The sequence below is a fragment of the Muntiacus reevesi genome, chromosome 18, assembly GCF_963930625.1.
Source record: "Muntiacus reevesi chromosome 18, mMunRee1.1, whole genome shotgun sequence".
Taxonomy (NCBI): domain Eukaryota; kingdom Metazoa; phylum Chordata; class Mammalia; order Artiodactyla; family Cervidae; genus Muntiacus; species Muntiacus reevesi.
Window position 1 is genome coordinate 50,808,121 of NC_089266.1, and position 13,490 is coordinate 50,821,610.

A 13,490-nucleotide genomic window follows, 5' to 3' on the forward strand; every position below is an offset into this window, starting at 1 on the left:
AGCATTACAGTATTTAAAAACCTATCATCTTGAACAACACACTTACTTAAGTAGGAGAAACTACACTCCTTGAAGGAGGAAAAATAAAGTCTTGAAATTTTAAGTGATTATCATGGCAGGATTAGAAGACAAACACCAAAATCTAGTATTAGAAAATGGGCAGGCAGAAGCAGCTCAAGTTTTCCTTTTTTTAAAAGAAAAAAAAAAAAAAATAATACTTTATTTATCTATTTTGCTGCCTCAGGTCTTAGCTGTGGCAGATGGGATCTTCATCATGGTGCACAAACTCTCTAGTTGCAGGTTTGTGGGCTTACTTGCCCCCCAACCAGGGATTGAACCTGCTCCCCCTGCATGGCCAGGTGGATTCTTAACCATTGGACCACTAGTGAAGTCCCTCAAGTCTTCCTTTTTATTCTTCTCTTTTAAGAACTGGAGGTAGAGAGGTGGTGAGTAGAAACTTGGGGGATACAAGTCCTTTCAATTATTATGGAATCTGATCATGGCTGAAGACATTACTCACTGTTTTTGCCTTTCCCCTGGTGAATGCTTCCTTGCAAGCCTCATTAATTAAGACATTCTTTTCAATGTCTAACTCTATTTTATTCCAGTAGGATTTGCCTTTTATACTACTCCTATCAATTCATATCAAAGTCTTAGAAGCATATATTCATTTCCTCTCATTTAAGTCCTTGGTCTCTTTTCTCTGCTCTTGTACACACACACACCCACACCGCCCCCCACCCCACACACCCCCACACCCTTATCCTAAAGATTACGTTAAGAGTGGCTTTGAGACTAGCAGATTCTCACTTCTCTAACCAAAACCCACATCTCTTCGCCTCCTCAGGGCCCACTTTCTTCTCCATGCTCCACACTAACACCTGGCTGCTATTTTGTAAAGGATAATAGTGCGTTGAGAGGAAGTGTTATATATAGAATATGTGAAAGAAAAGTAGAATTAATGAAAGAGAATACTTCCTCAGCTCAAGAACAGTTTTTGTTTGGTAAAAGTCTTAGATTAAAAGTTTCAGAAGGCAAAAGTGAAATAGAGAGAGAGAGAAAGGAAGGGACAGAGGAAGAAAGAAGGAAAGAAAGGAAACAAGGAGGAACAAGGGGCGTAATTTTCCAACAGAAGAAGGAAAAACCGCCCTCAGTTCAGTAATCTTTAGTGACGTTCTGGGTCTGAATAGCAACCTAACAAGAAGCAGAACTCAAAATCCGAACAATTTGTCTTGGAAAGAGCAAGGGGAATATGTTTTCAGTGCCTTTTAATGGGTTCATCATCATTGAGCAGGGAGTCAAAGGGTATAATTACCTGGATATGCATTTTAATTATTGCTTTTCCAATCAGGGTTGCACCAAAGAAAGTCCAAAAAGGTACAAGAAAGTGTCCACATGTTATTCCAGCCAGATCAAACAAAGGATTTGGAATCTATTCAAAAGAGAAAAAATAAAATGAAACATCCAATATAATCCAAAAAACAGTTTAATTTTACTACCTATAGGTGTGTGGAATTATTCATTAATCCTTGTCTACCACTTCAAAGAGAGGTACGGATTCCCTGATCAGTGCTAGACTGTCTGGAATTTAATCCCATTCAGTAGATACTTGACCACTGGACAGCAGTGAGGTATAAATGAAGAAAAAGCCTCAAGATTATTTATGTAGTTATTAGGGTCCTAAAATCTTTGGCTTGAAATAAGATTATCTGGAAAGTGCTCACATCTATAGAAAACATTCTTGTAAATTCACAAATACATTTACAGGTGGATGTGCTTTCACTTTTCAACATAAAAAAATTAACTATTTGTATTTTACTTTATGACAGCCCAAGGCCACAGGGCCATGTGATTTATTCTAGGGAAAAATCAAGTGTGGAAACACAAGAGCACAGATACAGATGTTGTGAATACTCAGTCCCAGACAAAGAAGTGATTCACAACAAATACCTTTCCTGAACATTCCCACATTTCAAGAATGCTAAAAGACAATTTCATGCAAAAATGCAAAGAAACCACAAGCTGTTTTTGAGCACTTCATCCATTCTTCTCCCAAAGAAGTACTCTTGTCCTTGTGTCTGTTGGTGGAACCTTTTCTAAGCTAATTAATTTATATAATTTCAAGTTTGTACTTTCAAAGAAAAGCCCAGTTGCTTAAAAGATATTTGTTACATATGTTCTTTTAAAAACAATGCCATAACTAAATCAGAATTCAAGTATTCTTTTGTTAAAAAATACTCAAATTCAATAATACAATTTTTCTTATCCAAATTTAAATGCTTTCTGTAATTTCATGTCTTACAACCATTTAATAATTGTATCACTTCCACATCCTTACAACTGTCATTTCTTTTATTTCCTCATATGACTCTCATAACTCTATGAATTAAAATTTTAATAGATTCCCTTTATTATCAGGCTCTACCTCATACTGAAATGGAAATTAAAGTATACAAGACATGCAAATCAGAGTGGATAAAAATTAGAAGTTGTATGTTGGATACTCTCAGAAGAGAATAATCAATGTTTGTTGTTACAAAGGCATGTTATTTACTTTTTTTCAATTGTTAACCTAATACACAGAAGGGAAGATTAGAATAAAAAGAACTATTATGTAGCTTTGAGACTTTCCCTCAGCTAGCTTTGTTTATCTTAGTTTAAATGTTAACAACAAAATTACTAATTAATAAACTTCTCCTTACCTTACCCTTTACTTACCTTACCTTATATCAAGTATATGTACTTTTAATACTTTAATATATATATTAATTTCCTAGTAAAAAGCTCCTAGAGGGTCAAACTGATCCATTAATTTATGTTAAAAATTGACTATTCCTAGTCAAAAATAAAGAAGATTGGCTAGCATAGAAAGTTGAATTTTAGCAGGGAAGACACAGGTAGAGATGAATGCCAAAGAATAAATATTTTTTGCTTCAATAAATTGAAGGTACTTGTATTTTCCCCAGGAATGATGAAAGCTAACTGTTACTGAATTGTTATGTGCTTTTCTAGGATTTTTACATCAACTCAATTTCCAAAACAATGTTATATGATATGACATCCATTTTATAGATAAGAAAAGTGAGACAGACAGGTCAGCAATGTGTTCAGTATCAGTGGCGGCAAAGCAGGCTCTCAGCCCAAGCAACATGGCTCCCACGCTATTCTCTCAGCTTCTAAACTAAGGACATTATCACCGTTTAGGCCTCTCAGTTTAATCCTATACTGCTGGGCTTCCACAATACCTTTCACTTAGCACCGCCTCCCTCACTAGACTTCTGGATCCTTTAGAAAAGGAAATACAGCTTTCACTTCTTTGTCCAAGCACTCGGTGTTGTTGATACAAAGCTGATGAATAACAGTAAAAAATGGATGGGCACTGTGACAGTTCACATATTATCTTAAATCCTCATGGCGCTGCAAAGAGTCAGACACGACTGAGCGACTGAACTGACAAAATCCTCATATAAGTAATGAGTGTCTCGATGCCCTGTTTTAAAAATTAGAAATGTGAAAGTCGCTTAGTCACTTGGTCGCTGACTCTTTGCGACCCCATGGACTATACAGCCCACGGAATTCTTCAGGTCACAACACTGGAGTGAGTAGCCTTTCCCTTCTCCAGGGGATCTTCCCAACCCAGGGGAAGATCCGCTGGGACTGAGCCCAGGTCTCCCACATTGCAGGTGGATTCTTTACCAGCTGAGCCGCAAGAGAAGCCCAAGAATACTGGAGTGGGTAGCCTCTCCCTTCTCCAGCAGATCTTCCCAACCCAGGAATCGAACTGGGGTCTCCTGCATTACAGGTGGATTCTTTATCAACTGAGTTATCAGGGAAGTCCCAAAATTAGAAAACTAGGGCTCAAAGAGAGTAAACGGACTGAAATTACATAGCTAAGAGGAAAATCTGGTTTAGGAACCTAAGCAAGCCTGACTCCAAAACCAGTTCTCATCTCACTACATCACACTACAACATACCGATACATTGCTCAAATATTTGTCAATATTATGATAAAGAGCTTCTCCAATAAAAAGAGAAGTTAGATGATGAAAATTTCAAGCACTGCCAGGTTTAAAAGGTAGTAACAGAGGCACATGTATATTTTAGAATATCTCTAGAATGTTGATTGGTTGCTGCTGTTCTTCAGTTGCTATCATGCCTGACTCTTCGCAATCCCACAGATGTAGTGTGCCAAGCTCCTTTGTGCTGTCCTCCACTATCTCCTGGAGTTTGCTCAAATTCATGTCCATTGAGTGAGTGAGGCTATCTAACCATCTAATCCTCTGCCGCTCCCTTCTCCTTTTGCCTTCAATCTTTCCCAGCATCAGGGTCTTTTCCAGTGACTTGGCTCTTCGTATCAGGTGGCCAAAGTATTGGAGCTTCAGCAACAGTCCTTCTGATGAATATTCAGGGTTGATTTCCTTTAAATTTTGGCACCAAATGTCTTCCCTTTATGGTTATTTACTTTGCTAGGGTGGGAAAGAGGGTACTCAGATATATTCATATTCTAATACATAGTGGATAAGGAAACTATGTACCAGCAGATAATAATCTTCTGAATATTACTTATAATTGCAACTTTTATTATATTAACTAGATGCATCTAGTTATTCTGGCCAAATCTACCACTGAACTATCAAGAATTTTATACAAACTACCAAAGAAAACTTAGATCAAACTGCTTTATTTGAAATATAACTGTTTCTATTAAATTAGAAAAGGACCAGGATAAACATCAACTCACCAAGTACTGTCAATTTCACAAATTTGCAATTTGAGACATTAAGTTTTTTTTTTTTTAAGTTTTCCTGTGTCAAACAAATAGTTTGACACAAACAGTTTCTTAGTTCACTGTAGCCATAGATGCCCTTAATCTTGCCACAGATGTTTCAACTACCAAGCTAGGTATTACAGTCACTTAAGGAGTTTTATATGAATTTCTCCTTCTAACTATATGCCTGAGGCTTTGGAAAAGGAGTACCTATCTATAACTCTGAAAAGAATGAAGTCACTGTTATTTGCTTAAATGCACTTCACTATATAGTCTTTATGGGAAGGATGGATTTTGTCTCTTTTTTCTTGTTGAATCAAGTCATTTAGGTTTGAAGTCACCATGGCAGGATGACATGCTTACAAGTCAGTAAATAAGATAGAAACCTAACCAACAGAAAACAGCTCATTTGATGAGTAAGATGAATGATTACTAAAATTACATACTCATTAAAAGTGATAACTTTTTAAAAATTCATATATCTTTAAAAACAAATGAATCAAAATATAAATTCATCGCTTAAATATAATTTACTTACTGAAGCACAGGCCAAAATTCCAAAAAATCCAACCTTCTGTACTAGATTTTGAACTGCCAGTTTAGCCCGGGAGGCGAAATCCTGTATAAAAGGAGGATGTCAAAACATTAATGGTCCCCTCAGTTGTCTATTTCATACACAGTATCAATAATGTATATGTGTCAATCCCAAACCCCCAATTCCTCCAAAAGAAGGTTATATATGCATATGTATGGTTGATTCATTTTCCTGAGCAGTAGAACCTAACACAACTGTGTAATTTACTCCAATAAAAATTAACTAAAAAAAAATTAATGAAAAGTAGAAGGAAGAAGGGAAGATGGCTCTTTACAGTTTATAATATTAAATGTCTAATAATCTGAAAGCAGTGATTCATTTAATAAAATGATATTAAAAAATTACAGCAGGTTACACTGAAAAACATGTGAATAAAATCTTGATAAAATATTAACTACACAACCTTAAAGATAAACTTATAATACATTTCAGGAATAAGCTAAAACACTGTTACTGCATTTTTTTGGTTCTCTTTGGATTATCTAGAGATGAACAAAATGTTATAAACCAACCATAAACCAACCCATATTTTTGGAAATGCTAGTTTACCACTTATCTCTTTCTTGTTCCTTTAATAATTCACAAGACTTACTCCCTGATTAATATCAGGGTAGGAAATAAAAGAATTTTCCAAGACAGAAAATGAAGACACCCCTACTGATCACTAGCCAGAAGATGGAAAAAAAGTTATGTGGTCGTAACTTCGCATTCATTACCCCCAAAACAAATAACGTCCTACACTGCAAAGTTTGTGCTAGAAATAAAAATGGTTTTCACAAACATTTTACTGAAAAGGCTCAAGCCTTTCAGTAATCCTGGGGTGCAAGTAGAGCAGATTCTTCAGACTCTAAAATCAGTGCTCTTTTTATTTCACCATGTCATCTCCCAGACTGAAACATGCATTTGGCTGGCTGGTTTATTCCACACTCTTCTTCTAGCATGTGCATGCTAAAATTATATTTATTTATTTTTTCTCAATAATCTTATGGAATATTCATAATATAAATGATAGAATAGGATAGGAATAGGGTTTAAAGCATTTGTAGATTCCGACTTAAAAAAACAAACACACCAAAACCACTTTAACCCAAAATATTATGTTGAACAGTTCTATCAAATGACTACAACAGTGAATACTGAAATTAAAAAAAAAAAGACCTTCCTCCTACTTACTTATTGAGGGTGGTGAGAAAGTCAAAGCAATTAAAGCAATAATATATATTTTTAAAGATGTTAGCAATTAATACAAATACTTTCAAGTTCAAACATACAGGCTCTCAAAGTTAATCATTTAATTCTACAATGCAATTTTGTAATTTTACAACTTATTTTCAAAGACAGAATTTTTCTTTTCAGATTAGGCTTACTATTTCAGCAAATAAATTGTTTCAGATTTAATATTTTTAAACAACTGAATTACCACAGCAAAAAGTTCTTTGCATTTCTTAAAAAATTTCTAACTGAAGGTTTAATTTTTTCTTAAATTAACATTTATTGCATTAAGTGTGAAATACTGATTTTGATTTAAAAACTGTTTAGGGACATATAATGAAATCAGTTTTCCTATTAACATTAAAAACAAGTTACACTTCCATTTGTTTTGAATAACTTACATAATTCACAAATTACTAAATTTGTAATTCATAAAAGCACTAAACTGGCCATAATTAATAGTAATGTTTTGAGTTTTAAATATACCAAACAATACTATTAGATTATAAATTAGTTATAAAATTTTAATTACTATAGCCCAAGTGTTAAAAATATAAATTCAGGAAAATGTCTTTCTTTACAACTCTTGATATCATCATAGCAAATCTACTTTAGTGAAAGATGGTATTCACCTGTGAAGAAAGAGTAAAACAAAAAAAACAAAAACTATACAAATTTTATTTTAAAAACTACAAATGTTTTTATAAACCTATCTTCCAAGTCAGATTAATATAGGAACATTTTTCTACCACAGAATTTATGCAATCCTCAATATACAAAGTTACAAAAAATTCATTTTTTGCGTAAAGTGGTGTAGACAAGATCAACAAAGCATTGAATTTGAAAGGTTTGCTGTCCTGTTTCCCTTTATGTTAATTTCAAGGCTTTAGAATTTTGCATTCATTTAAAGCAAGTGACTATGATAGTGCCATTATTTTAAACTTATGTTATTTTTCTGCTATAGAGATACACATATACACACTTAAATTAGAAAACAGGTATGACTATATTAGTTGGTTACATAGAGGAGAAAATATTTAACATTATGCAGATCAGCTAACACACAAAATAATACAAATATTTAAGCCTTCATAAGTTCAAGTAATCATGTTTTAAAAAACATCCTGGAAAAAAAAAAAAATCCTGAAAGTAAGGAGCTATTTTATCCCTTGACAGCATCTCTTTACTCATCAGAAATTAGACAAAAACAAAGGAAAAGAGACTCCCTGTCCTTTTGGATGCCCGGGAGCTCATCATCAGTTACCCTTAAGAGCACTTCAAGAATCTTTATTTGAAGGAAAAGGGTCACTCTGCCCAAATCAGTGAAATAGAAAGCTCCCTTTACTCTCTCTCTTTCATCTTTTTCAAATTAACTTTTAGCTGGCATGTCTCACAATGAAAATAAGTTAAGTGCCTTTTTAACAGGGAGCTTTATTTTTTAAGAAGTCTGAAAGTCATCTACTGAAAACAGATTTCATAAATCTTATTATGTGTTACACACACACACACACACACACACACACACACACACACAGAATGACCATGCTACTTTCAGTTCCTATTAATTTATTTTCCACGTCTTTCACAATATTCTCGGAATTAAAATTACATTTATATATTAAATAACCCATAAAATTTTATTTAAATTAAACCAGTAAGTCTGCACAGTTACTTTCATTACAAGAAACCAACAGCAGGAGCATACAGCTCAAGGCAGAATTTTGTTTTTCCTCGCCAGAGTAGTGAAAACAAACTCAAGGAAGCATTATACTAGTATCTATACCAAATCTGAAATATTTTACAATGGCAAATTAACTCATGTTTAGATTTCATAAACATAACTATATTTTGTTGCTTTTATTTTAAACTTATTTCACTTTTAAAGTCATATTCAAAACTTACTGGTATGGCTTTGAAGGCTTTGTTAACACATTTATTAAAAACATTTTAAAACTGTCTAAAATGTCCTACACATTAAATGCGGTTTTATGCTTTTGTTCGCTGCTCTGCAGTTTTAGAAGTTTTTATTTTTAAACAACTTCAATACTTTATTATTTGCATAATCTGATAGCTTTGTAATGATGTAAAAGTAACATTTTCTACACATTAAAATATTTCTATTTGTGTTCTCTTTTAAAGAGAGAGAAATGTACTGTAGATAAAATATTATAATATGAACTCAACTGACACACACACACTCAGCAAAAAACCCTCTTTCACTAACGTGTTCTTTTAAAAGAACAATTTCAAACAAAATTTGCTATTTGGTTTAGGCCAATAGATAAACTAGCCAAGAAAAAATGTGTACCATAATAAACAACAATCATTTAAAGGAAAAGTTTAACAAATCATTATGTTAGGTTTTCAACATTAAAGTTAAATATCAAAGGAAATTAATACTTCATTTTAATCTTTTTTCTTGTGTTTGTGGGAACAGTGTAGCAAGTTCAATTTGATTACTTCCTCAACTGTCTTTCTTCATAAAAAAAAAAAAAACCTGTATAACTAAAACCAAATTCCTTTTAACAGTTTCATTTCTCTGGATTCACATTTCACAACATTTTATGTATTTCACAATTTTAGTGCCCAAGAGCTCAGTTTCATCCTCTAGCTCTACCTAAATAAGTAGTATGCATTCACAGTTAGCAATCATAGATCACTTTCTACTTTTTAGAAGTAAATAAACAAAATACAAGTAAATAAAATTACCTTTCCACTCTCACTGACAGTGATTATCATACTTCTAAAAGTAAGAACGAGAGACACTAGGAACATTTTCCCACTGATTATAGAAGACAAGACAAAGAGAAGTTACAATAAGTACTTAACTACTGAGATTTCAAGGATTAATAAAGAAAAGCAGACAATGTTTTCCAGTATGAATATTTCTGTACTATTTTTGTTTCATAATTTTTCCTAGGAAATATTTATGATGAAGGTAAGAGAAATTTATATAGCTAATTATAATTAGATTGCAAAATATTAACTTTTGAAGAGGTTAACTTAGATTTAAATATTTGCAATAATATTTATCTTCAGGTGGTAACAGTAAACCTTTTCACTCTCATGATACGAGATCACATTAAATTCTAAGATTTCCTTAAAAGCAACAGAAAATCCCTAACATGTTAAATGAATACAATATTACTAGAGATAAATATGTATTTGGTTAACAGCTTATGTTAGTTTGAGATGATCTATCACCATCAATGTGAGGTAACTGGTCAGCAGTTTTATAAATCAATGGCTTTTTAATATATTATATGTTAAAACTTCTGCTGAGTTAATGCTCTTCTTGGGTGTGACACTGAATTGGCTCCACAGTTCATATTAAAATTCACAGAGCAACTGCTTATTGTCTAATAATTTCTTGTTATAAGAGGAATTTGTGTTAAAATAAACTGCATTTGTGAAGTTCTTTTGGCATCTAAAAATGACTTGCTAATTTCTGTGTTCTATTCAAATATATTGTATCATGTTATTATTCTGTATTAACCAGAAATGGAGTTAAGACAGTAATAATGACTTAATATTGTAAGTTGTTTCAGCATCATGGATAATCATTCTGAAATATTAACTTGTTAAGATACTAATAACCATGTAATCAAGTATTTCCTACAATGAAATAATATTACATGTGGTAACATAATTAATGGGTATAATTAATTATCATCATCACAGAAATTAGAATGAAACACAACTCATAATTTTAGAATCTTTCTCCTCTTAAAAAAAAGAATAAAATGTTTGGTAACTGCAATTTCCTGTTATCAGGACTCTTTCTGAGCTCTTTCACATACAGATATGAATCATTCATTTATTAAATGTAAAGTGAACATTTCATTTCAGTGGTGACACCCTCAACAATATTATTAATGTAACTGATATGATTAAATATTGCATATTTGAATAGGTAGGTCTCCTTTAAATGAAGGATAATTTCAAAGGAGTCACATATTACCTACTTTGTTTTTGAATTGTAATGGACTCACACAAACTAGCAATATGAAGATTGTTAGGAAATAAACTCTAGAATTACAAGAAGTAGGGGAATTAACTTGATGAAATAAAGTGATTGCAATAGTGGAAACTAATTAATAATTTTAAATTCAGTACCTATAGGATGCTGGATTATAAAATTCAACACATTTTCCCCAAAAAAGTGATCAGAAAAGAACGGTTCAACTACTTTCAAAAATGAAAGTTCCAATATCCAATTTTTAAAAAAAAAGATTTATTTACTTTTTAAAATTTTTGGTTGTCCTGAGTCTCCATTGCTGCACACAGGCTTTCTCCAGCTGCGGAGAGCAGGGCCTTCTCTTGTTTTGAAGCAGAGGCACTAGGTGTGTGGGCTTCAGTAGTTGGGGCTCATGGGCTCTCCAGTGCGGGCTCAGTAGGCACATGGGCTTAGTTGCTCCGTGGCATGTGGCATCCTCCCAGATCAGGGATCGAACCCATGTCCCTGCACTGGCAGGCAGATTCTTAACCACTAGACCACTGGGGAAGCCCTCAATATCCAACTTATAGATTTTACATTATTAAGCCAGAGATGACAATGAGAATTTCTGTTTAAATTGGAAATTAGGGTAAAATTCTATAATCATGCAAACAGAATGTATCACATAAACACATTTCAAAAATGCAAAGAAACTTCATTCTAAAAATAATTTATGGAGATTTAGAAGTTTTAACAGGAGATTAGACAATAGGAGTTCTCATTCAAGATACCAACATAGAAGGCTCCTGAACTCATCTCCTCCCATGAACACACTGAACTGAACTCACAACTCCCATCTTCTTCTGGTAGAGTGAAAGGGTTGGCTCCCCACAAGCCCACATCTGATGCTCTAAGTTTTAAGAATTCCACCTGATGGACGGGCCCCGCCAACATCTAGCTTTGAAAGTCAACAGGCTTTGTGTCCATGAGACCCACAAGGTTATAGTGAACTAAGAGATACCAAAGTAAAAAAGCAGTATTTATATACCTAAATGGAGAAATAGACACCAACACAATAAGAGAAGGTGACTCTAATACTCCACTTTTACCAATGGATAGAGCATCCAAACTGAAAACCAGTAAGCAAACATTGGAATTAAATGACATGTAAGATGAGCTGGACTTAATGGACATATTTACAGAATAGTCCATTCCAAAGCAGCAGAACATACATTCCTCTTCAGCACACATGGAACACTATCCAGGATAGATCATATATTAGAACACAAGGTAAGCAGTAATAAATCTAAGAAGACTGAAATCATACCAGTATTCTCCTCTGGCCTCAATGGTATTGGAAGGAAAAATCAATCTCAAGAAGAAAACTGGAAAATTCACAAACATGTGAAGATTTAACCACGTGCTACTGAACACTCAGTGGGTCAGGGTACTTAAAAGTGAAATAAAAATATTGTCTTGACACAAAAAATTGGAAACACAAAATTTATGGGATGCAGCAAAAGCAATTTCAAGACAAAAACTGACAGTGATAAATTAATACATTAAGAAATAAGATCTCAAACATCTAACTTTATACCTGAAGGAATGAGAGCACATAGAACAAAGTTCAAAGTTAGAAGGGAGGAAATAAAGTCACAGTGGGAGGAAATAAAATACACTAGAAAAACAACAGAAAACTCAATGAAACTACAAGATTTTTTGAAAAGATAATAAATTGGACAAAAGTTTCATTAGATTCACCAAGAAAAAAAAGAGAGGACTTATAGACATAAAAGAAAAAATGAAAAGAGGAGACACAGCTGATACCACATAAATACTAAGGATCATGAGACTACTATGAACAATGACATGCTGAAAAACTGAACAATCTAGAGAAATGGATAAATTTCTAGAAACCTACAACTGACCAACACTGAATCATGAGGAAATAGAAAACGTGAACAGACTAATTACTAGTAAGGAGATTGAATTAGTAATCAAAAACCTCACAACAAAGTAAAGTCCAGCACCAGATGGTTTCACTGGTGAATTCTATCAAATATTTAAAGAACTAACACCAATCTTCTCAAATGCTTCCAAAAAACTGAAAAGGAGGAATCACTTCCAACTCCATTTCAAGAGACCAGCATTACCCCCAAATCAAAACCAGACAAGGACACTACAAATATAGAAAATTATAGGCCAATATCCCTGATGAACATAGATACAAAAATCCTTTAAAAATAGCAAACTGAATTCAACAACACATTAGAAGGGTTATTCACCATGATCAAATGGGATTTAGATGGCTTCCCTGGTGGCTCAGTGGCAAAGAATCTGCCTGCTAATGCAGGAGACACGGGTTCGATCCCTAGTCAAAAGACCCCCTAGAGAAGCAAATGGCAACCCACTCCAGTATCTTTGTCTGAGAAATTCCACGGACAGAGGAGCCTGGAGGGCCACAGTTCATGGGGTTGCAAAAGAGTAGGACACGACTTAGTGACTAAACAACATCTGCAAATTGTGATGTACCACATGATCATCTCACAGCTGCAGAAAAGCATTTGACTAAATCCAACATCCATTCATCATACAAATTCTCAAAAAGGGGGTAGAGAAGGAATCTAGTATGGCAAGGCGTAAGCTAATATAGTCTTGTGAAAAACTGAAAGCTTTTCCTCTAAATTCAGGAACAAGACAGGATGTCCACTCTCACCATTTTTATTCAAATGGAAAATGAAAAAGTAAAGCCGTATCTGTTTGCAGATGATATATTATATATAGAAAACCCTAAATACTTCAGCAAAAAACTGTTAGAACTAATCAACTAATTCAATCAAGTTGGAGGATAAAAAAAAAAGTCAATATACAAACATCTATTGTGGGGACTTCCGTGGTGGCTCAGTGGTAAAGAATCTGTCTGCCAATGCAGGAGACACAGGTTTGATTCCTGATCTGGGAAGATCCCACCTGCCGTG

General features: G+C 33.7%; 1 protein-coding gene across 4 annotated transcripts in view; it reads right to left on the bottom strand.

The window, feature by feature from the left end:
* VMP1 (vacuole membrane protein 1) overlaps positions 1 to 13,490 on the bottom strand; it is a 120,067-nt gene that overhangs the window by 26,975 nt on the left and 79,602 nt on the right. For all 4 annotated transcript variants that reach the window (XM_065911159.1, XM_065911160.1, XM_065911161.1 and 1 more), the window contains 2 exons: positions 5,307 to 5,387; positions 1,316 to 1,432 (listed from right to left, as the gene is read on the bottom strand). In XM_065911159.1, the coding sequence (XP_065767231.1) occupies positions 1,316 to 1,432; positions 5,307 to 5,387 (198 nt within the window). The remainder of the gene's footprint in view (positions 1 to 1,315; positions 1,433 to 5,306; positions 5,388 to 13,490) is intronic.